At 37.6% G+C, this 26244-nt stretch overlaps 1 protein-coding gene across 1 annotated transcript in view; it reads right to left on the bottom strand.

The window, feature by feature from the left end:
• DOK6 (docking protein 6) overlaps positions 1 to 26244 on the bottom strand; it is a 254769-nt gene that overhangs the window by 86436 nt on the left and 142089 nt on the right. The window contains exons 4-5 of the mRNA XM_075744536.1: positions 18930 to 19049; positions 9136 to 9325 (exon numbers count right to left, since the gene is read on the bottom strand). Of these exons, the coding sequence (XP_075600651.1) occupies positions 9136 to 9325; positions 18930 to 19049 (310 nt within the window). The remainder of the gene's footprint in view (positions 1 to 9135; positions 9326 to 18929; positions 19050 to 26244) is intronic.

Genomic DNA, 26244 nt, shown 5'->3' with positions numbered 1-26244 from the left:
CATGAATGTAAAGCCATCTGAAAGCAAAATGGTGGCTGGTCTGAAAATATTTTAAAACAAGCTCTATTTTGTCTATCACATACAACCGTGTTATGAAGGGAGAAGGCAAACCGTGCACTGCAACTGAAAGGCACAGTTCACATTATCTCAGGATCATCAGAAGGAACATAACTTGCTGTCTACTAATACATTAAGCAAACACGATAGAATTCTTAGTGATTTCATTAAAAAGCTTGGTAACATTTGAATTACATCAATAATATTGAATATCTAGTGATCAGCTGAAAACTTACACTACAACCTCTGGGTTGTAAAATATGCGCATATGAGCCACTTGTATAAATACCAGAGAGATTATGGCTTTCCTTGTGAGCTGTATGTCTTTTGTGTTAACTGGACAAACTCTAGATGACTGTTTTTCTAACGACATATATTTCATACAGTACAAATTCATAAGGAAATTTACTGGTTAGGCAATGGTGAATTTATGAATTAGTGATGTGTTCACTCTTATCCATTTAGTATTTATAAATTTGTTCATTACTATGATACACAATTTCAGCTGTGGAGCTTGCTGCTCTGTCCTAGGAGTCACTGACTTCTCAATCTGTTTGCGATAAAATTACATCTTCGTAAAGATTAACTTTATTCTTCCAATAGATTGTATTTTTTGAGATGTCGTTGTTTTTCCTTGTCAAAATTAGAGCTTTTACAGCAAAGTGGAATGGCTCAGGCATTCTTTGTCAGTTGCAGAAAGTCATTTTTAGGTGTGTATATCACGGCTGAATTTCCAAACAGGGACTGGAAAAAAAAGCAGCACACTTTAGAAGGTACAGTAGAAATTTAGGATAAAGAAGCTTGTATGTAATCCCTGTCTGCCATATTCGGTTATGCTGTGGAGAATTTCATTGTATGTGAGTCTTGGTGGAACATGCTCTGACTTACCAACGCCAGCGCAGTCTGAGAGGAGCCTTGGCAGAGAGAAAATGCAACAAGCCCTTTATAAATCACTTACAACGAGCTCTATTAGTTTCCACTAGCAAGAGTTCTTAGATTAGGTATCATGATCAAAACCAGAGTAAGAGTCCTGTGCATGAGTTAAACATACAGCTCCTTTTAAAGTAGGGTTTAAGTGAATCAGATGACTAACACAGAACTTATTCCAGGTCAAGAATTTGGCAGAAGGGAAATTAAGAGTTGGAATGAAGTTGGAATGGAAAAAAAGTAGGAATGGAACTACAATTACAACATATTACAGTATAACCTTGGCACTGCTAAATACCAGGAACTAATTAAAATTTTTCAATGCTGAGAATGCCACTTCTCCTAAAATTAGAGCTATGTGATTACTGAAAAAACCAAGGGGAGGATAAATACAAGAGAGTCCTGTTTCTTTTTGAAAGTTATTTGCAGATTTTAGCAATACATACCACTTGGGGAAAGAATACGAGAAAGAAGGGAAGAGACAGTGAGAAAACAGGTAAAACCACAGAAAATTCACATCATGGGTAATTAGGCTTCTTGAAAATATTATGAAGGTGTAAAAGAAGAAAAAGATCCTAAAAAACTGAACTATTAAGCGTAGGTTACCGAGAGCTCCTAGCTCAAGTTTATGTGAAATGATAAATCTATTTATTGCAGCTGCACAAGTGCTCATACTGCTGCTCAACCCAAACTGACTTACCAATTCTATGACAGGCTTATGATTTATAATGATGACCTTATGATTTATAATGATCATTTACAATGATTTATAATAGATTACTTGTAATTCTATGATAAACGTACGATAAACTTAATCCACAATTTAGATAATCCACCAGCAATCGGAAATTGGATGCTTCTCTTCAGGGAGGTATAGATCTTGAGTTGGTATGTACATCAGCGTATGAAGTCCCAGAACAACTGTCTCATGAGGCATGCAGGTAAGGGGCCTCTCCCCACATAAAAGAAAAAAGATGTTTCCTCTTAACTTTAAGTTTAACTTAACTTTAAGGGTTAATTGAGTAATACATTTCACATTAACACCAAAAATTGCCACAGAGGACTGACAGACAAATGAAACATTTCAGTCAGATGTAGTGCCTGAAGCAAACACTGAATTTTCTGCTTCAGATAACCCTAGCATCTGTGTATCTACTACTGAGAAAATGAGTATGTCAGTCTTGGGTCACATAAAGGGAAAAAAAAAATAATCTGAGAAATTCTCATGTCACCACTCTGCAATGCTGGAGCTTAATATTTTTCTCAACCAGAGAAACAGATTCCCGATCTTAGAAGTGACAGAGAATATCACATTTTATTAGATTTTCTCTGATGAAGAAAAAAATAAAATCAAAGACAAATAAAGAAGGACTAGTTTAGTGTGGTTCAATGGGCCTCTCTGTATGCGCAGTGTGAATGAACTTGGAAATACTTGAATTCATTTAAATTTCAATGTCTTGTCTGCAAAATAGAAGAACACATACTTCAAAAAAAAGAGCGTGTCATCGATTTGTGGCTTCTTCTGTTCTCAAAACTCCAAGAACATACCTACTGCCTCTACCTCTCTTCTCCGCTGGAAACTTACAGTAGTTGACAAAGTTTGGCAGGGGTTTCCACAGCCCATCCCCTCATTGTATTTTCTCCCCGTGTTTCACTTGACTTCTTCAGCTTCAACTTAACCGGACAGCTTCCATATGCAGAAAACATTGTTTAATGTAAATGGCAGAATTGCAGCAAAGTGTGTTGGTTTTGCGTGGCAAGGTTTTGGTAGCGGGGGGGGCTACAGGGGTGGCTTCTGTGAGAAGCTGCTAGAAGCTTCCCCTGTGTCTGACAGAGCCAATGCCAGCCGGCTCCAAGACGGACCCGCCACTGGCCAAGGCCAAGCCAATCAGCGCCTCTGTGATAACATATTTAAGAAAGAGAAAAACAGTTAGAGAGCGCTTTTGCAGCCAGAGAGAGGAGTGAGAAGATGTAAGAAACTCTGCAGACACCAAGGTCAGTGAAGAAGGAGGGGGAGGAGGTGCTCCAGGCGCCGGAGCAAGATTCCCCTGCAGCCCGTGGTGAGGACCATGGTGAAGCAGGCTGTCCCCCTGCAGCCCATGGAGGGAGGATGAGGGGGTGTAGCGATTCCACCTGCAGCCCGTGGAGGACCCCACGCCGGAGCAGGTGGAGACACCTGAAGGAGGCTGTGGCCCCGTCGGAAGCCCGCGCTGGAGCAAGCTCCTGGCAGGACCTGTGGATCCGTGGAGAGAGGAGCCCATGCCAGAGCAGGTTTGCTGACAGGACTTGTGACCCCGTGGGGGACCCACGCTGGAGCAGTTTGCTCCCGAAGGTCTGCACCCCGTGGAGGAGACTCACGTTGGAGAAGGTCGTGAAGGACTGTCTCCCGTGAGAGGGACCCCACGCTGGAGCGGGGGAACAATGAGTCCTCCCCCTGAGGATGAAGAAGCGGCAGAAACACCGCGTGATGAACTGACCGTAACCCCCACTCCCCGTCCCCCTGTGCCGCTGGGGGGGTCGGAGGTTGAAGCCGGGAGTGAAGTTGGGCCCGGGAAGATGGGAGGGGTGGGGGGAGGTGTTTTAAGATTTGGTTTTATTTCTCATTCCTCTACTCTGTTTTGCTTAGTAATAAATAAGATGAATTCCCTCTCTAAGTTCGGTCTGTTTTGCTCGTGATGATAATTAGAGAATGATCTCTCCCTGTCCTTATCTCGACCCACAAGCTTTTTGTTATACCTTTTCTCCCCTGTCTAATGAAGGAGGGCAGTGATAGAGCGGCTCTGGTGGGCACCTGGCCCTCAGCCAGGGTCAACCCACCACAGTCCTTTTTGGCGCCCAACGTGGGGCACGAGAGACTCGAGATAAGGATAGTAATTGGAAGAGGTAACGGGCAAAACATTGACTGAACGTAACTTGAGAGTGATATAGTGGTGAAGGGACTAGAGGTAGATTTTGTGTGTAGATTGTCCACTCCTGTTTGGTGTTGTGATAGTGTTGTTTTGATGTTGGTGTGTGGAATTCTTTTTTCTTTTCCTTTGTTGATGTGATTAGTGTTTGTGAAGTTTTGTGTTGAATGTATATTTTAATGATAATTCTTAAATATGTGATTCACAGAGGCGAGGGGTGGAATGTGTTGGTTTTGCGTGGCAAGGTTTTGGTAGCGGGGGGGGCTACAGGGGTGGCTTCTGTGAGAAGCTGCTAGAAGCTTCCCCTGTGTCTGACAGAGCCAATGCCAGCCGGCTCCAAGACGGACCCGCCGCTGGCCAAGGCCAAGCCAATCAGCGCCTCTGTGATAACATATTTAAGAAAGAGAAAAACAGTTAGAGAGCGCTTTTGCAGCCAGAGAGAGGAGTGAGAAGATGTAAGAACATCTGCAGACACCAAGGTCAGTGAAGAAGGAGGGGGAGGAGGTGCTCCAGGCGCTGGAGCAAGATTCCCCTGCAGCCCGTGGTGAGGACCATGGTGAAGCAGGCTGCCCCCCTGCAGCCCATGGAGGGAGGATGAGGGCGTGTAGCGATTCCACCTGCAGCCCGTGGAGGACCCCACGCCGGAGCAGGTGGAGACACCTGAAGGAGGCTGTGGCCCCGTCGGAAGCCCGCGCTGGAGCAAGCTCCTGGCAGGACCTGTGGATCCGTGGAGAGAGGAGCCCATGCCAGAGCAGGTTTGCTGACAGGACTTGTGACCCCGTGGGGGACCCACGCTGGAGCAGTTTGCTCCCGAAGGTCTGCACCCCGTGGAGGAGACTCACGTTGGAGAAGGCCGTGAAGGACTGTCTCCCGTGAGAGGGACCCCACGCTGGAGCGGGGGAACAATGAGTCCTCCCCCTGAGGATGAAGAAGCGGCAGAAACACCGCGTGATGAACTGACCGTAACCCCCACTCCCCGTCCCCCTGTGCCGCTGGGGGGGTCGGAGGTTGAAGCCGGGAGTGAAGTTGGGCCCGGGAAGATGGGAGGGGTGGGGGGAGGTGTTTTAAGATTTGGTTTTATTTCTCATTCCTCTACTCTGTTTTGCTTAGTAATAAATAAGATGAATTCCCTCTCTAAGTTCGGTCTGTTTTGCTCGTGATGATAATTAGAGAATGATCTCTCCCTGTCCTTATCTCGACCCGTAAGTTTTTTTTCATTGTACTTTTTCTCCCCTGTCTAATGAAAGAGGGGAGTGATAGAGCGGCTCTGGTGGGCACCTGGCCCTCAGCCAGGGTCAACCCACCACACAAAGCAAAATAAAGAACATTTCTAAAGGAACAAAGAGTCTGTGTGCGCTTACTTTTCTCAGTGCCTCACCCCAAGAGATAAAAAACAATTCTGAATTATTAGGAGTCTCTTCTTACACTCCTAAAAAGGTGCCTCAGCCAACTTGTTTGGCTAAAAGGAAAGTTTGGACAACTGCCTTTTGCAGTTTCCAGAGAGTGAATTTTCAACATTGCTTATGCCCTTTGTTATGGATTGTTTGGTTTACAACATCAGTAAAATGAATCCTGTAACTTTGGCAGGAGTATGAAAAGAGTGTCTTCACACCTGATCTGGGCTATGAAATATTTCATCCGTACCTGTTTTACTACTTTTCTGGCATGTTTCTTGAATTGCATGTAATTAAAGCAATCCAGTGCAAAATTACTGTACCTTCATCTGGACCGTTAGGCGAGCAGTTCCGTAAGGAGCACACTTCCCACTTCAGGGGCTTAAAGTCCGAGGGAGTCAGGGACTAATGCCCGCTTACCTGGAGCAGCAGCTCCAAAAGTTTGAAAAGAAATAATTGCACTCATGCAGATCAACTGCATTCTTAGGCACAGTGGCTCAAACACATTCAATACCCAAAATAACGAGAATGAGGTATCTGAATACACTATACATGTCCATAAATTACGGAAATCCTATTGACTCATTGATGATTCAGCATTAAAACTCCCCAAGCCAATTCGAAGCTGGTCAGGTGGAAAACCTAGCTCTTGGAAAAGTAAATGCTAGGCTCCTACCTCAGGTGCTCAGAATTACTGTGGGATCCATTCACTGTGTTAGATGCACAGTATTAATCAGTACAAAGCCATTGTAGTGCCTAAGGGAGTTGTGAATTACTATTTTCTGATCAATGGATAGATTGCATGGGATTAGCCCTAATCAGGTACTTTAAATAATGAGAATCTCTCCATCCAGCATCAAACTAAGCCACACAAAACTGTGCTACCCTCAAATCTCAGCAGAACACAAATTAAATAAATCACTGTACAAGAAATATTTACTTTCATTGGTTCACTAAATAATGAAAAATAAGGATGGGTAGTGCAAAGATACATATTTACAAACTCCAGTGCAAAACTAAACAGAAAAATCTGGAAGTTTAAAAGAATCTGTGTTCATTCCTCCCGTATTTTAGACATCTTCCCAATCCTGTAGTTATTACACATCATTAGACAAATGAACAGTTTGGTTTTATAGATCTGAGGCCATATTCCATTTAAATGCAAAGCAATATATTTTTAAAAGATAAATTTAATTGTCTGAAAGCTTAATTTTGAACCATTTATTTATCATAGTATCTCTTTAAGAATACGTCCATTTATTTTAATGGAAGAGATTTATTTTCTGAAACAAAGTAATACTAAAACTGAGGATGGATAATAAATATATAAAACTGAGCTCTTAATGTTCATGCAAACCACATACACGTATACTGCATAGGTGCTAAAACTCAGTAAAAAGTAAGAACCTATTTAAGAATATTTTCTTTAAAGCAATTGTCTACATTTAATATTTAAGCCTTAGGGAAAAATTAAAGCAACAACACTTTTACTGCCTACATCCTCATAAAACATGGATGAGTGCTTCACTTCTGATAAGACAGCATGGATCAGGAATTTACTGTATTAAGGTACTAGAAGATCAAGGGACAAAGAAAAAATATTCAGAAAGATGAGAAAGATGCTGATTAAATAAAAAATGAAACAACAAAAAACCCCAAACAAATCAAAAGATTTTAAAATAAGCATTAGTGTTGCCCTATATAGTCTTCAGATGTTATTGAAGATACTGGCTTTTCTCAAGTCCTATTTTTTTACCTCTACGTTTTCCTGCGAGTCTAAATCTAGTCTTTATGCCTATCCAAATCACATGGATAAAGCACTCCCAAGCAAGCAAAAGGGAGGAATCAGATCAAAGACAATAAAGCATGACAGATAAAGGCAGAGGTATCTCATAATAATAAAACACAGGAAAACAATTCACTTTGCATCAGGTTGCATGGTCCATGGATTGTAGGGGAAAATGATATTGAGATACTAGTATGGAATTAAAATATTCTAGGAGGCCTGAGAAAGCAGAGAGATAAAACTCACATTTTACTTGAATATATACAATCACTGTACATAGTTTGTTACTGCTGACGTGCCATAGATAAAAAGAGCAATACAGAAAGCAACTATCGAGTATAAAAAAAATAAAAAAAATTCACTATGACAAGAAATTACTTTTTTCATAATTAAAACACTGTAGAGAATGACACACATACATTTTGAGACATGTATAAGAAATCAATTTTAAGTGATTAATCTGAATTAATTTTAATTAACAATGATTCCCATTTCCAAAGATTTCCCTCAGAATCAATTAAAGTTTCCCTCAGAATCTATTAAAATAAGTGGGTCTACTCACAGACAGATATACTACTCTGGATAAGAAAACATTAGTACGTCTTCAGTCATTACATTTTAATGCAAAAATAAGCCATTCCTCTTTAATAAAATGCATACCTGCAAATACAATTTAACCAAAGAGTCAGATGAGTAGAGATGTTCACAAAGAATGAGATAAAGCTAAATCTTAGGGGTTTTGTTTCTTTGCTTGCTTGGTTGGTTTTCCCCAGAATAATATGGTGGGTTTCAGGCACTGGTTTTGGCATTTAATTTGCTTTCTGGTGTTGAGGCCTAGGGGAAGGAATGATTTACCAAATTACTCTTGCTAAAACTGTATATTTGAATAAGCCCCACAGCTTATTAATTGAAATTAAATTGAAATATGGGTCAGTCTTTGCTAATTTTAGTAAAACAATATTAAATAAAAAAAAAGTAATGATGTCTTCATGATTTTTAATGGTGAAGTCATCACCACAAAGTAGCAGAGTACTAAAATGCTCTGGTGACATCAGCCTGGATATACAAAGTTATGAGTTAAGTGCTAACTCCCATCTACAAGAAACTGCAGAGGAATTTTGGTCATTACCTCCTTAGGCTGTAGGGTCCACTTGATCCATGTTTTTGTTTGTGATGACTAACAGTACTTTTCTGAATATTTATAATGATATTGAATATGTAACTACACATCACAATGCAAGTAAAGATTTTTAACAAGGCGGGGTTGCTAACCCGAGACACGTAGACACGCCTGTAATTTCACAGATTGCTTCAGAAAATTCAGGCTCTGCATGCATAAGAGAGTATGACAAACGTAGAAAAGTCTAGAACCATAAAATACAAGAAGAAACATCACCAAAGACAGAGATAAATGCAGAATTATTTTTGCACAGAAACTCAGAAATGCAGTGGACCTAATGGCAAGATATGAAATGCATTAAAAAGATATGAAAGGGAAGCAAAACAGAGCTCCACGGATATTTAAAACTGATCCGAGGATGGAAATGGCAATGATGATTAAAACTACAGGCAAAAAAAGAGCTAGCCTTTTTATGGATTCACAATGTTCTCTGTGCTCCTGCTTGCAATTATACTCTAGGGTGGTAATCAGTCATCAGGAACATCCAAAAAGAGTAATATCTACCGTAACAGAAGTTATACCATTCATACTGTGCGATGGGCCTTGTCCATGATCCAAAATTAATTTCTTCTACATCAAAAGTACTCAAATTATACCACACTACTGTTTAAGCACAGTGAGACTCATAAACCTTAAGAATGACAATTCAACTGCAGTTAAATAAAAGTTAGAGGAAGCTTAAGCTCATTTTAAATATAATATATATTAATGTTTCTTTCCAATACAGGGTTGAATATATTGAAAAGTAATATTCAACAACAGAAGTCTATGGAGAAGCCATGTATTCCGTCTTTCTTTATAATGAGAGGCTAATCTAACTTATCAGACTGCTTCTCAAAAATCACTGCTTATTTATTCTTCTTGCTGCATCTCCTTAGATCTTACCTTCCAGACTCAAATGTGAACCATGTTGAGTCACGTCCATATCTCCTCAAAGAGCTCAGAGGCCACATGACCAGCTTGACCTTGGCATTGTGGATGTCCCAGAGATAGATGTTTTCATGTGTGATCTGCATTGTACATTCCCCATAGATATCTAAATTTGGTGTAGGCATAAGATATACATTGAATCGTTCTGGAAAAAAAAAAACAAAACAAAACACAAAACACAGAATAAGGCATCTCCAGTTAAAGCAAAATTTTCTAATGAGAAAAATATATAAATAAAATAAAGTCTTTAGTTATTGATGGTTCAGAAATCAAGGCCAAATGTCTAGCCTTGAACAGAGGTAAGGATCCACTGATGTCGAAGAAGCCTTGCTAGTGTACATGAGAGGAGTAAGAGGAGAATCTTCATTTCATTTTCACTATAAATAATGCAACAGACTGAAACATCTTTCACAGATGATCTGTATAGTCCTCTTTGACATATGTCCCCAGCAACTTAACTGAAGTCTTTTATCCTCCCATTAAGGTCCATGACTCTTTGCAAATCAAAATTCACAATGACTTGAACTCTGACAGAGGATCCTGTCTCAAAGAATAGAACTATAGGTATCTTGGCAAAACATGTATGTACAACCATTTGCCCTTAGAAAAAGTGTCCTTGAAATCACAAACGCAGGTTTACTTCTTGAAGCTTGTTAATAATTACGTTCTTTGTGTTAGATTTCTATTTATTTTACAAACTCATTATCATTTGTCAAATTAATAACATTTTTAATCATTTGTGCTTTCTGGAAAAATCTGATTCAACATGATATATTATTATGGTCATGACATCAGTTGCTGTCATCTGCACTTCCACTACAGAGTGCACATCATTGCAGTAGGAGGTCAAGGGCATTAACAATTTTCTGAAGTGCCTGAATTGCATGTCATTTAATAAACAACACAAAAATTATCCTTAAAAAAAAGGAAAAAAAGGAAAAAAGATGATCTAAAAAAACATTAACTCATATGGAATGAAGCAAACCATGGTAATAGGAAGAGAATTTTAAATAAAAATGCAATTTTCTTTGAAGAATAACTAATCTTTCAATGAGTTGCTTCTACAAAGAATGAAAAACTCAGTTAAATTTCAGGTTGTACAATTGGAAGTGCTAGCCTATATTTTAACTCTAAAGGCACTGAAATCTTAGGGCTTAATAGCATAATATGGGAGATTGCAGCTGATTCTCAACTTCATCTCACAATTTCCTTTCATTTTTGAAATAGGATAGAAATGCGAAATGTCAATGCCACTGCGCTGAAGGATGTTGACAAAAAAGTTAAGAATGATTTAAAGCATGAGCACAAGCAATGCTCATTGAATAAACAGTACTGGGAAAATGTACTTTAAAGGGACACTTGATAGGAAAACTGTCTCCAATCACTTAATAAATGAATGACAGTTTGGTGTGGAACATTTTTAATCCACCATTTGCACTGAATTTTCTCATGGTGTCCTTATAAAATTTAGGAAGGAATTTAACATAATCAGAAGAGGAATGAGATGGCAGAGATGCCACTTCCATTGTGTTTGACATTCAATATCACAGACATTATGTCTCCACTTTTTAAACATGATATACATACATTTTTCTGAAAAATCAGTGAAAATATTGCAGATAAGTGAGTTAATATAAAATATGTTAGAAGTGTGTGTGTGTGACTAAAGTAGCAAAAGTTTGGCTGAGGAATTAATGGAAGCAGGGAACTGCTGGGTGAGCAGTAAGAATTGCCATCCTGCATAGCTATAAGTAAACTTGTCATCCCCAATGTTATTCTGTTTCAGTCAATTTAATTTTGTCCTATTAATGACTCCCCAATTGATTCATTCAGTCTCATAGCCATTCAATCTCTTCTCCCAGGCTCTAGTTCTCATTAATCACACTAATGGGTGTTAGCCCTAAAAGTTTCATTTTATGACTAAGGTCCCAAGTGTGAAATTCCTAATGGTTTGTAAAAGTCTTCTGACATACAGCACAAATACATTAGCAGGTGCTGCTGAGATCACTGCAGAGAATTCCCCCTAACCCTCAGAGGAGCGCGTTGGGCACAGGTCTAACCTAATGCCTGTAAATGCAAAGACATACATGGGAGTATGGGTCATTGACTGCATTGGGAAGGGAATGGTGGAGAACAAGATAAATTATACTTTCCAATGGAATTATATATATTTTTATATATACATATACGCCCTTTTTCAATATCCATATTTCATCATGATGGTCATGCAAAAATGCCTAGGAGCTACGCAGGTATGCTTTTATCTTATATTAGACTCCAGTGCTGCATTGCCATGCTGTTACTGCCTGCTACTCACCTCCTCTATTTGAAAGAATGATACAGATGACTGACGTACCAGCTGGTTCTCTCGGACTCCCTTTACATTACATGAAATCACACAATGTGTCTACAGGGCAATGAGGCTGCTATATGAGAATGGAAATCTTTCCCTGCCTTCACTGACAGAGCACCTCAGAGAGCGGAAAAAAAGGAAAGGTGCAATTATTTTCTGAAGTAAACATTACACTGTTGCATTGAAGGCACAGGATTTTTCAACTTGTTTTAGAAGTTACCAGGATACTCGTGAAATGCTCAACGCCTCTGAAGCGTTTGAGGCTATTATTGCATGAAGGGTATTCAGGACATACGGTATCCTCAAACTGTCAGGAGACATTTGCTGACTTTGCATGGGAGGTCAGTGTCTAAGGTGAGGTGTCATAGATTAAAGAAAGTATGTCTGATTAAACTGAACATCAGCTGCAGGGTGAAACGTAGCACCCTTGGAAGTTACTCAAATTGGCAAGAAAACCAAACGTCCAAACATATGTGCTGGAGAATATTTAAGATGGATATATCTGCTTTTGAAACAAAAACTAATACTTTTGAGTAGTGGGAAATTGAAGACATAGAGAGACGTGGATACTATTAAATTATTTTAGCAATTAAAATGCAGGGCCCAATTTTTCTATTTCAGAAAATATTTGAACAGGTGTTTAGGTAATGGTAATACAATCATTCAGTTTTTAGAGGCAAATTTTGCCTTTAAACTCATCCAGGGAATAACAAACATTCATAGGCTAGATTTGGGAATCCCAGCCGAATTCTATCACCAGATCTTCTGAACCATATCGAATAGGATATTTAGCTTCTCTGTGGGTCAGTCACCATCTGCATATGAGTGGGCTGAGATAATAACAGTTCATTGGGTAGTAAGATTAAGTAAATAGAAGTTAATGAAAATAGGGAGATGGAAGAAACCAAACAACTAGATGCTGTCCTATTGGAGAAGACAAGGCTGAGACCGAGCAGGTGCAATTCCTCAGCATTCAGCACCACTATCCTCCCCCCTCCTCTACAATTGGTGAGAGCAAAATTGGGGAGTGGGGAAGCCAGGATGAGAAAAAAATGCTGATATATTGCTACACTTATTGCACTCTTTCCAATGTAACTGCTCTTTCCTATCTCCTTGAATAAGCAAAGCAGCGCTTCATCATACATTTTGTGCATGTAAAGGTGTTTAGCATTTGGGCTTTGGCAAGAATACGACCTTTAATATGTTTTCCAGAGCACAGGAGCGTAAGAGTCTTTGTTAAAACGAGCATATTGACTGAGACGGAGACTTGGCAGCAACTCTGAAATGCTCTCAGTCTTCCAGCTGAAAGTCCAGCTGCACGAGGGAAGCAAAATGACTGTGACTAACCATTTTATCACTGGATTCCTTTGCCTAAATCATCCCAGTTGGAAACCTGACCAGAGAACATTGCAGTCTTGCAATCCAGATGCTTTGTTTGATTTCAGCTTTAATGCGAGGGAAAAACTACTTATGGAAGGAGGCAGTCAGGTTGGTGGGGTCTATATAAGAAGAGGCTTTAAAAGCAAACATTCAGCTTCTATCTGGAAGAAACTCCTCCTCCATCTACGAGACTTCTTCTGCTGACCATCTTTAGTTAATTTTCAGGTGGAAAGAGAGCTCTAAGTCTTGAAGTCACAGCACTTTGCGTTTGTTCATACTTCAGGTCTATTAGAATGATTGTCTCCTGCTTTACACAGTGAGGAACAAAGACTTCAGAACTAATTTTATCCCTTTGCTTATAATTATTCTGCTTCGCTGCCATTAAAAATGTATGGAAATGTTTATTAACTTCTCAAGGAAAATATAATGGCAACCATAAATAAATTATTTTAAATCGTTTCACTGATAAGTAGTAACGTAGAGAAGAATCTGAAAATTCATGGATTAACCAGCTATTAAAACTGTAAACACCTTCCTTTTCTGAATAAATCTGGCTACGCTTGGTTTATTTTTAAAAAAACCCACAAAGTATAAAAATGGATTAAGGATAACAGAAGATGAACAAAAAACATGCAAAATGCTTTTATGTAGTAAATCATAAACAGACCCTAGAAAATACCCTAAAACAAGTCAGCTCTGTGAATGTAATTACAAAGTCTCTATACTTTGGCTGTAGTTTGTAATCTCAATATGTAGCGTAAAGAAATAACTCATAATCCTCTTCTGAGGATTCAAGGACGTTGTTCACTCAGAAAAGCTGCATTTTTACTAACAGAAAATAATGAGTTTCTTGCAATTAAAACCCAGGAAGCAAGACTGCTGTACTATGGAATCTTTTTAAATAAAAAAGAAGGTAAAACAAATGTTACGAAAAAGAGGAAAAAGTGATTTTCTGAGATGTTAGTAAATAATATTTATTTATTGGAGTAAAAAAAATACAGGGAGTATTTTTATATTTGTATTTATATTAAAATATATTTTAATATTTATATTTACAGGGAGTAAAAAGAAAATCAATTATCCTTCAAAGTTTTCCAGACTTCTAAAATCAAAATTAGCTTTATAATGCATGGAAAAACCCAAACAACAAAACCAAAGCACCAGCTTAATACATAACAGAAAAGCATTATATTGACATGACACCTAACAATAAATGAGCTACAGCCATAAAAGATGGAACTGGTCTTTTCTTCAGGTTAAAAATTTGCATTTTTGCATTTGCCTATTTTCTTCACTGTTTACATCAGTTTTACAAGTAAAATTTAATATAATATGATTTAGTACACACTTTCAGTTACTTTAGTGTTGTTGTTTAGTATTCAAAATAGATAGTCAAAGAGTCTTTACCAAAGAGAAGCACCTGCTCTTAAAGCATGAATTTACTAGCACTGTCTACACATAACACATTTTTAACCAATATTGTCTAGAATATTCTGGTTTCTTTTTCACAGTAAACATAATCTGTCATTGTATACTGTCCATTTGCATGACTTACTTCTTTCTAATGACTTCCTTTTATAAAGAATGAAAACATAGTGACACATTGGAAAGAGTGATATTTTAAAAAAAAAAAAACACCCAAACCAACAAATACGAGCATGGATAAATTCTAGATATGATGACAACTAGGCAGGTAAAAATATTAAAAAAAAAATGATAAAATTTTCTTTTTGTTGTTATGTTTTGGGGTGCACTACAAATGATTCTGGGTGCATTGAGAGCTGGAAAGGAATTTTCCCATTCTTCCAAATGAATACAGCACTCTACATTCATGATTTCTTTCCCTAGCAGCTTGAGAAACCTAACAAATATGAAATGTGTGTGTAAGCATCACATGCTATTTCTTAGAAGACTACTTGTCAACAGCGTTATCAGATCCAACTGAGTCCAGATTTTCTTTCCTGGAGTTATAACTCTGTATTATTATTTTCTTATCATTGTATATACAGCTCCACTGCCATTATACTAAAGTTGTTATCATCTGAATAGGATCATGTAGTCTTTACTGCTTTTGATTTAATACTATATTTTCATTCTTTATCAAATAATCTAAATGGATATTCATAAACAGTAAGAGACTGTGTTTGGTGTGAAAAGAAATTTAAACAGAAACAGGAATACAAGCAAATCACTTAGATTTGCAGGAAAGAGAAGGTAAAATGGTTGGAGAGTAACAGAAGCTTCATTTCAAATCTCACTTCTGTTGGAATCCGCGTATCATTGCAAACTAAGCAGCCATTAGTTGCGAGCCTTAAATACAGAAAGAAAACCACCTAAGGGTCATTTTCTGCAGTGGAGTTTACACAGTAACACTTGTAGTAATACCTCTTGGAAGTAATAATAGAGAGGAAATTCAGTGAGGAGCTTTCTGTTACTGATGTGCTTTGCACAAAAATTGCTTAGATGTCTTCTCTATTCTTCTTGCAAGACCCAACAGCCAGAGGTCTCTGCTATGAGCAGTGCAGATCTATAGTTTGGCTCTTTTAGCTATCATCACCACTGCAGAATTGCTTGGTGCTGGAGGTCCAAGCAACAGTGCAACCGCAATAAAATAGATCTCACTAGCACTTACTGAGCAACTCAGAACTGTAAAAAGCTCTTTCAGATCGCTGCACTACCGTAGATTTTTATCCGCATATGACAGAAATACCTGACAAACGATATGGCCTTTTAGGCGTGACGTCTGCACACCAAACACAAATTTTGCCAGCCTTTGGAACAAACTGTTTTGCAACCCATAGTGTTGCATTCGTGTCACAAAGAATCAAGCGTCTTCCCTTCCGAAACTGAAAGCTCATCTCAGGAGAACCACAAGAGTGAGAGTGGAAGGATAAACAGACTACAGGAGATGTTAGAGAAATCATAGAAAACACACATTTTTCTTGCCAAGTATTTTCTGAAATGTGGGTATAAAAAGATGTAAGTAGCACGTAACAATGAGTTTGTATGGTCCCAGAGAGTAGACAATAACAATTAAGAAAATTATTACAAATGCTGCAAACTGAAGGTACTGGCTATGGTGGTAATATACGGGGACTAAACCAGAAACCTGCACAACAGAAAACTTCCTGTTTTTTTCCGGAGACAGCAAATTTACTTGATCCCTTCAGTGAATATTCTTACAAGTACATGACATACACCATGCAAATGCCCTCTAAGGAATGGAATGGGCAAGTAGTTGGATGGATGATGTACATAGCATATTAAAAATATTATTGCTAGGAAAATGTAAAGCAGCTCATGAAAAAAACAACTTATTAAGGTTAGTTCTTTTACGATCAAGGGAGTGTCTTTATCAAAGTTTAAACTTTTCAGAAAATCTCTAGGGCAAAGTAAGCATTTGAAAACAGACAGTGGAATGAAATGGGATTAATGGTTAAAACACCTGTTCTTTTGGGATTAATGGTATTAACACCCTGTCATATCATAGAGATAGCAACAGTATAACACCATTATTCAACTGCTTTTAGCCTTTAAGATGTAAAGAAAAATACATATATCTAACCCTGCAAAACCACTGGCACTATAGTCTTTGCGACAATGCAGTCTGTGGTCTTGCTCATATACTGAGAGACATCTTTTGTTCAGTCACCTGAAAGAAAGCCCTCGTATGGTTCAGGCAACAGAACCTGCACGAAACTAGATGCTGAGGCTTTAATGACATCCAAAGGTACTATACCAGTGTACGGATTTTATTTAACACAAAAATAATAAAATGACCCTGAGAGTGACACGGCTGCCATTTTCACAATGAGCAAGAATGTAGACATTTCACACAGATAGTCACTTTTCATGAATTTCAAATTGGAAAATTAACTTTGACCTTTGGGGTTCAGGTCAGCAAAAGCTCAGTAGACTTTTGAAAGTTTTTTAGGTATCTTTTGAACTAGAATTTTTGATAGCATGCCTTTAAAAGCTACAATATGGGGAAAATGTGCAAGAAAATGAATTTAAAATTTGAATTTTTTATCAGAGCTCAATGATTCCACCCCCCAATTAGTCACCTTCTCCATAAAATTGTCATGTGGGGAATGACACTGCCAAGTTTGCAGAATAAGATAGCTAGTATAAACTGAAGTTACAGTTCCACTCAACTCACTTTACTAAAGAAACCGGCTAAAGAAATTTGAGTGCAACTGCAGGTTCTGACAGCACAGCCAAATGAACAAATGCTAGATTTCATACCAATACTCTCCCCTCCTTCCAAGTTAAGACACCCCCAAACCAGAATTTGCTTTGCTTCTGAACAAGCCAATTAAGGAGACGGCTTTGAATTTCAAACATACTTATTAAAATGCAGAGTTGTGCATCATGGGGTTGAGGGAAGGAAGTGAATAGGTATTGGAATTACTTGTCTGAGATACTGTAACTAATGATTTAGCAGAGCATGCTTGTCAAATATTGGATTATATGTATTCAGCCACTTGGTTTAAAAGAACATGGCTAATAATACCCTCCATGCATTCTTATTCATGTGATTTGTACAACAAATACATGCTTTGCCTCTTTGTTTCCTTTCATTTATTTACTTAGAACAATAAAGATGCTAATTATGTTCATATATGCTGGTTGGTAGCACTGCAATTAATTTCTAGACTAAAGCAACTGAATCCAGACTTGTTCAGACAACAGAACTAATCTATGTCTTCTGGAGGTCATGTGTATAATTGTATCTCTTTCAAAAATGAGATGAAATGTAGCATTTGCAATCTATGTCTGAAAGCTGCTGGACAGTACATGAATTCACTGCAGAAAGACCTTGAGGAATTTCAAGCTATTTTGCTGCTCACATCACAGGCTTTTGACAAGATTGATTTCCCTTTGCATTTGTGAAGGAACTCCACCTGCTCACATAGTTCTCTCTTCAACAGTATGCATATAAGTTTTATACCTATAGCCTATGAGCATATGGCAGATAAGATGTTTTGTGTGGTGTCTAATCATTATCACTTTCCTAAAATATCAGTAGTTCTCCCTTCTATATTTGTTAAGTAATCTGAGACTACAAATTAAATCCTGTGTCTCATAGCAGGCAAACAACTTCACAAATATTTGAACTTCTTTTAAATCGCACTTGAACAATGTCTGATTTTTGAACGAAATTTCTTAAAGATTTCTGGATGGTTTATGTTATTAGGTTCAGAGATGTCCTATGAAATTAATAGGATACAATCGATACGCTGCTATTCATTCTATAATTTAATTACGTAATTTTGTTTATAGTGATAGTTGGCTTGATATTTTATGACCATCGAGGCAGTTTGTTTTACTACTTTGGTAAAAGCTATTGGATTTTATAAAAGCATCAAGACAGTAATAATCATTGAATGCTGTAATTTAGGGAGGAATAAACCAGCACATTTTGTGTTGCCCTCATGTTCATTAATAGGAATTAAATGACAGGATAATCACAGCATCCTTCCTGTGGACATGTCTAATCTAAAGTTCTCATCCAAATAGCCTTTACATGAAGACTTACAAGTTCAGGCTTAGTGCTGACTAGCATCTGTCATTGCCCTTTTCACCTGTATTTAACAAACTTTAGATGACCTTGACTCTATTATTCAAGACAAGTGTAAGTTTAAAGCAAATTTGTGTTTCACACTCCAAAGTGGTGTTGATATGTTCATCACTGTCTTTTAAAGGCTGTGGAACAACAGCTGCTGTTTTATTTCTCTGCACAGAGGCCATTGTTTCCACAACTAGAAAGGTCATAGTCATCATTTCCCGTGACAGGAAAATGTGAACGCAATGAACACATGAATGCATGGCATGAAATTTAATCATCTTTATTGCAGAAAAAATCGGATTGAAACTCAAATACTCATCCACATGTTTAGTTAATAATGAGGTGCTTCTAGGTAATAGTAAAAACCCTAACAAAAACAACCACAAGCAAAGATAACATGGGACATCACTTAAAAATGGATCTAGGAGAAATTACAAAGTTACTTACCATTTTGTTCTCTCTGGACTCCAGCAGCAAGCAAATCTGGTTCCCCAAGACTTATATCATTGAGCCTGGTTCCTAGACACTCCATGCAAAGATGTTTGCACCATTCCTCTGCCTCTAGTTCTGGGAAAACAGAAAAAAAAGGTTACTGTTAACATTTTACTCAAAAATGGGTGAAGTTAAATCAATACCTTCTTACTGACCAGCTTTACAACAATATGCTTGTTTTGAAATACGAGTTATTAGCACAGATTTCCACACCTATTTCTTTGCTTTGATTCATAAACTTCTAAAAGGGTTTTTGCTATTAGGATTGTATCTTCCATTTTCAAATTTGGGAATAGGAGGTGGGGTTAACAAAAAAGAGAAAGGCGTAGTGAGTTTTCGAGGCAGTATATTTCTAGTAGGCCTTCTTCAAAGAAAAAATGCAATTTAGAAAAACATATAATATCTGAAATATTCTTTACTGCTCTTTAGGCGAATCTGAACTATTAAAGGTTCTGGAGTATTTTTCTAGGAGCGAAGGAAAAAACCAGTAATAAAATATCTTCAAATGCAAAACTTCCTTCTCTGTTGTACTGAATGCCTATGCCTGCCAAGTTAGTCTGAATAATGAATTTCTTCAGTTCTGTTCACCTTCTTTTGGTCTCAGAGCAATTTGGACATTAGTTGGAATGTTTGTATGAAAATTCAAAACCTTCCAGTCCTTCCTGAGGACTCCGTTGTATCCCATTGATGGACATCTGAGACCTCCCTATCTGTCAGTCTACCAAGACACAAACTCCCCAAGGCATAACCTCCCGAGACACCACAACAGCCTCTCCTCCACACCCGCCCTCATCCTATCCACTTCCCAAACTTAACATCACAAAATCTCTCGCATTGGTCAAACAAACAACATCTCAAGTTGGTGTTCACACAATGTGAAACCACAACTAATAAAAATCATGCAACTAGGCTGACTGTCTTTTATTACAGGATAGGCTTCACTAAGGGAAACTTTCTGGAGAGCAGGCTTGGCACTAAGCACAGAGTATCCATTGTCACAGTCAGTCTACATCTGATTGTCTTTAGGAGTGGGTGACTCCAGTCATCTAGAACTGTCTCTATTAAACAGTTTTTTCATTCCTATTTTTGGGGACATCTGGAAAATACTTCTGTGACAGTCTCTCCAATGAAGTGCTGAAATTTGGAGACACAGAAAAATACTGCAGGCAAGCCCTGCAGCATCTAGTGATGATGACTCATTCTAAATAGTGAAAATTTATATCCATGAAAAATATTTCCATGCTTAATTGGTACAATCCTTGCCTGGTTAGGCATAGATCTCAAGTGACATAAACATTTGCTGGACAAGAAAGGGAGACAGGTATGCAATTCCAGGTCCCCAAGCACCTTTGAGTAAGATCCTTTGTTCAGGATCCTGAATAATCCTTGAATAGATTGCTCCCGAGTTATTTTGGCTATCAGCTGACTGAGTTCCCAGGCAGACAGCTCAAATGACAGAGCCAGTTTTGGGATTTTTGAGAGCCAAATGTGGTTGTCATCATAGGGACACAAACAATTTGGGGGGACTTCTCCAGAGTGCTGCAAGCAAAGAGGTTTCCCTTAACCCTTCCTGATTTTTTGCAGTCTCTGTCTCAGGACACAGATCCCCAGTGTTGGTCTCATAATATCTTCAGCTTCTGGTGGTAAGAGACAGAAATTTCCGCCAGTAATATCCAGATGACATTTAACTTTGTATGTGAGAAGCAAATATTGAGGTAACAGCATTCTGTTCCTTAACACTTCTGCAGATACAGCCTCCTTGATGGAAGTACAGAGAGAACAGGTATATCTCTGCACAGCAATAAAAACTTCATGGCTTTTAAAAGGAATAAGATGAATTTATTTAAAAGCAAGCCTACCTCTAAAATTCATTTTCTACTCATGCATGAAGAAATTTCCCTTCTGCTTTCCCTTCCACTCTTTCAGCCTTTGCCACTTCCTTGGATATTTGTGAGATTTGTTGAACCAGAGCCATGCCTATAAATCATACCTTCCCATGGAGAGGGCTTCATGCCAGGGAGATGATAAAAGTGGACCACAAGATGTGCTGCCGTATTCTGGCAGCACTCAGGGGCGATGGGCAGACCATCAGTACGGGGGTAAGCCAAGCCTCCCCCAGGGAGGGTTTACAGCGAGTTGCCCAACATCTGTTTCCAGCTACTGATAAATTTGGGGAAATCGGTGCAAAAAAGCTGGCAGTGCAAAGGTGACAGTGCAAATCTAGTCCAGTGCTCCCATGTTTCCTTCCCTTCCCTCTCACAAATTCTTTTCTGCCTTCTGTATTGGAGAACAATGTATATGCTGACAGAATGCATAGCTCTATATAAAGCCTGTAATTTTTCCAGAAGGATGGTCAGGACATAACATTTTACATATTTAACAAAATCTGCATTTTATTACTTTATGTCATTGTGCCTGCAATCAGACTGAAGGGTACATTCTGGAAATGTAGAATGAGACGATGGTAAACAAACACTAAACTAACCTTTCTAATTTTACAAACATCTAAGGAGAAAGGAAAACATATTGGCATTTCCATAAATCCAGCTTAGCATCAATATATATTCAAAACAGTACACTTCTGTAAAAGCAGTAAGTTCTATTTATATGAATTCTCACATCACATTTCCAGCAGATTTTTTGGGAAGCAAACGAACAACAAAAAAGCATTGTTCTAGGAAGCTGCTTCTTGTGAGAGTCTTTGTTTTCATCTCCTCAATCCTGCCTCCTTCTATTAGAGGAACTTCTAGATCTTGAAAGTTTGGATCCAGATACTGCCTTTCAGAGTGTTTGGCTCTGGCAGTTCAATTTAAGCTGTTGCTTCTTCACTGCCAGGCATTGTTGATTAGACCCAGATTAGACCATTCTCCAACTGCCCCACAGAAGAAACTTCTTACTGTGCACATTATAAGATCACAGATATATTTTGCAAAGTGTAGGCTATAACATGCATTGTATTGCCACATAACTCAAAATTTGTGTCTTACACAAACGATCGACTTAATACTACAGAAAATATAGTTTCAATGCAGAACGGAAATATCTTCCCACACAACTGTGAGGATTTGTGTCGGCTGTCAGAAGCATCAACATTATCTACAAATGTGTTTGGAAGGTCAAGGGTATGAGGGTACTGTGCGAGTCAGTTTTACCTAATACATCCTGATAGCTATTGCTTACTTGCAAGGGATTGCCTTCAACCTTTTCCTTGACAGACATGTGAAATCTTCTCTAGAAGAAGGTGAATTACCTTTCAAAGACAAAACCATATTTCTCCTTTCCTCATGTGCATCTATAAAGCAGTTCACCATTCTTTTGTGGCAAGTCTATAGAATGCTTTGTGTTTCTGGATAACAAATTAAATATTATTTATAAATTTTAACATTTATGTTTATGAATTATAGTACATAAATGCATCAGTCACAGTAGCAATCTCGAAGAATGACGGCTACCACATCACAAAACAGAGATACCACTGTTACTTCTTTATTTCGATTATATGCATATATTGAAACAGATGAAATATTACAGTGGAACCAAGCCATAAAAAACTGTCAGCAAAATTCTTCTCTTTAATGCAGGTAGATTAAACTTATATGTAGATTGTAAATGCTGATTTTTTTTAGTTGTAACTGGTACTTCTCATTGAAAAAAATTAGTTCCCTTTTAAGATAACTGAATTCTTGGGCTGACTGACAAATTGTAAAGCATACTTTCACAGCTATAAATAAAATCCAAATACATGCATTTTTATCTTTACTGTTATTCAATTATAAAATGCTGCTATACAAATAGCATGAGGTGAGATAAAATATGATATGAAAGACCTTAATTAGGCACTGTTTATTGCATAAGAAATATTACTGGGAAAAAAATCTGTAAATTTGTTATCTGAAAACACGCACCTTGTTATTGGCAATATTTTCCTGCAGTTTACCTGAGCTGCTAGGTCATATCTGAGGTTATATGTCATTTCTACTTCAGTTCTCAGGTGATTAAACTGGTGCCGTACCTACTCCAGCCACTGAAGATAGGTATTGCAAATAGGTAATATCACAGGATGATAAAGCATTTTTTGATATAACAATGATGCTGAAATACTATTGGAAAATGGTATTAGAAATATAGGTTCGTAATAGTGAAAGAGCTCTTCTGCTACTTGCAGTTTAAAACAGTTCATGATACACCACATATTCTACAGAGAGGAGGTGGTGGGGTGGAGACACAGATATACAGATATATTTCACTTCACTGTCCTTAGAGATCTCTAAGGCTAGAGGTGGGATTGCTTTCAGACTCCTAACTTGGGATGTATTTTATGTGTGGACTAAACCAAATACCTTCTGAATCCTGGTACCTTCACCTTCTGTCACATCTACCCCCTATGTTCACACTGCACAATCCCACAGGAGCCCGTCATCACCCACCACAAGTTGATAGCTAGTCGAATGCCACTGGCCTGAGATTAAAGCCCCAAAGAGGTGGCCACTCCTGCTCAGTTCAGCTTTTGGCTCCTTGAGTCATTCCATCTCCTGCTCTGCAAGGCAATACCCTCCATTCCAGGAGACCCCTTCCATCACTAGCAGAAGCAGCAAATTATTGCACTGGTAAAAAAAAAAGGCTCCATTTATACACAACTCTTAAAGTTTAAAAACAAAGTTGAGGAAATTTGTCTCTTCCCCTTCTCATGCAGCTGAAATAAAGTGATGCAACCAGGGATTTAATAGGAATAACATGGATGCAATATTAGAGGAGGATAACAAAAATTGTCCATGCATAAATCCAAAAACTTCACTTACTTTTTGAGCTTTCCCTAATGTCAAACTGAATAAAGCTAAAATGCTAGTTTCTTCCTTTCTGAAACATTTTAATGCATTTTATGCACAAATTGTTTGCCTGTTCTTTCCTCTAAACTACTAAAAAAGTCTAAATCCAACTGAATATTTCTACTCCGAATGAAACTGAAGGATCTTTCCTGTTTGGATTAGTAGGACTTAGACCTGATATTCTCTAAGAAAGATGATGCAGAAAAGCCACATGTGCCAATTTATCTAAAAATCACCCAGCCTTAATTAGAAGTTAATAGGAAAACATATCATAGAATTCCCACAGGACTGATGTGCTATTATACAGCACCACATACAATATATGCAGGAACTTAATTTCAAGTTTTTTTCACTACTAAATAATACCATTGCCTGCAGACATGTAATTCCTTATCAAAATCAATAATATCTTAAAAAAACCTCTATCCTTTATCAGGAGATATATAATCCTTTGATGATTCAAACATAATTTTATTTTATAAATATTTAAAACACATTATCTAACAGTGTCTCCATTACTTAGGGGACTTCTAATAGAGCACATCACACATGCTCAAACACAGATACAAATGCAAAGCAGTGTGGCTATTTCTTATCGTTGCTCAGAGAAATATAGGAGTAATGCTTATTTTATGTAATAACATGTATTACTGATTAACAGTGGCTATGCATGGATTATGCAATTTTTTTGTTAAATAAGAGATAGGAAGCAATGAAGGGAACGTAAGTTCTATTCAGTGTAAAAGGACAGAGAATTAGTCTCTATGTAGACTAAAACTTGCTTTCAGTTAGATAGTAACAAATATAGTAGCTTGCAACTCTGAAAGCAATTTGGTTATTAAAATTATTTTTTTTAACCAATTATATTTGAAGATATTTTATGAGATATAGAGAGTTGTTTGCTTGTGTTTTAACTACTGCTGCCTCTAAGGAAACTTTTTTGTATTTTTATTGAACTGTAATGTTTGAATGTTTCACCTGGAGTAGACTCTCCTGTTATTACACAAATGTAAATCACTGAACCAAAAAGGCAAAGAAAAGTACTGAAGGAAACCACATATACTGTTAAATCTTAAAAATTTACTGAAAATGCTCTATATTCAGGCTATGACAAATTATTTTAAAGAAAATATGACAATATTCTTTGGAGAAAAAAAAAGTCAGTGAGTCAAGACCCTCAAAATTTTTTTCTCATTGCCACTTTTTTCTTTCAATACCCATTCATTTGTAACTATTTCCAGCTATTAAAATATAGGCATATTTTTGAATATACCATCAGTTTAATACCCACCTTTCTCTGTACAATTTGAGCATGGTAAGTTTTTTTGCTTAAGGAAGTATTGAATAATGCAGCAATTAAGCTAAATTAATAATAACAGAATATGAACACATATTATTCTGTAATTTTAACTGTTGGTATATTTTGTTAGTGCACTTTTTTAACGAAGGGAATACATAGTCTAAGTATTATATGGAAAGAAACTTTTATTTTCCCATCATTTGCTATTTTAAACTTGTGTTGGCATGAGGATAGCATAGTTAATTACAATAATTACCAAAAGACATTTATAGCTATAATAAAATTTAAACTGATATTTCTGCCAAAAATCATCCACACTTATCTGGAGATGCTGTAAGATACATCACAAACAGGGTTCTGAAAATTTCAATTTGTACATGTACCTGTGTTTGCAAATAGATAGCTGTGCATCCCTGTAGTTATTGAGTTATATGAAAACTGACATTTTCCTGACAATTTCCGCTTCATTTCTGCAAGTCTGATCAGAACTGTCAGCTTGAATAACCAGCACTCAGCTACTACACCATCTACTATCCTGTCTATGATATAAACACGTACAACGTTAAGTGAATGATTTTGAAAGCAACAACAGTATTTAAAAATATTTATAATACTGATGTCACTGTCCGTTAAACTATTTCCCTTAAATAGACTTTAGTTGCACATAATATCTACTTTGATGCACACTGCTCCTCCTTTCCAGTGTAAAGTTGCAGTGAAAGAGCACCCTGCTCTAAAAGAAATCCCTCACAACGCTGACTAGCAGTCTCTCACTAAAGTTAAAGAGTACGAAACGAACTTTCCCATCTGAAATGCTGCTTGAGAATGTAGTTTTCAGACAGAAGTGGAACCTACTTGACTTGTTTAAAAAATGGAGAATGTATGCGAAAATGAGGAAAAATAGTTAATGTACAAGAAAGTGATTTGCTCAATACTAGTGCTAGTGTAGCTATGGGACTTTTCTTTTTTTTTAGGTAAATGGCTAATTTCTGCTATTAAAAAAAGTGAATATCACTTTACTCAGGGATTAGTCCTACAGAAATGAATCCTATTTAGTAGATAAATTAGTCCTTGAGGGTAGATTTATAGGTATCCTTACAGATCGTGTGTATTACTTCACGCCGGGGACTAGTGACTGTCATTA

Source organism: Balearica regulorum, chromosome 2 (assembly GCF_011004875.1).
Source record: "Balearica regulorum gibbericeps isolate bBalReg1 chromosome 2, bBalReg1.pri, whole genome shotgun sequence".
Classification (NCBI taxonomy): Eukaryota; Metazoa; Chordata; class Aves; order Gruiformes; family Gruidae; genus Balearica; species Balearica regulorum.
The sequence above is the reverse complement of the archived record's forward strand: the minus strand, read 5'-3'. Positions and strand labels throughout refer to the sequence as shown.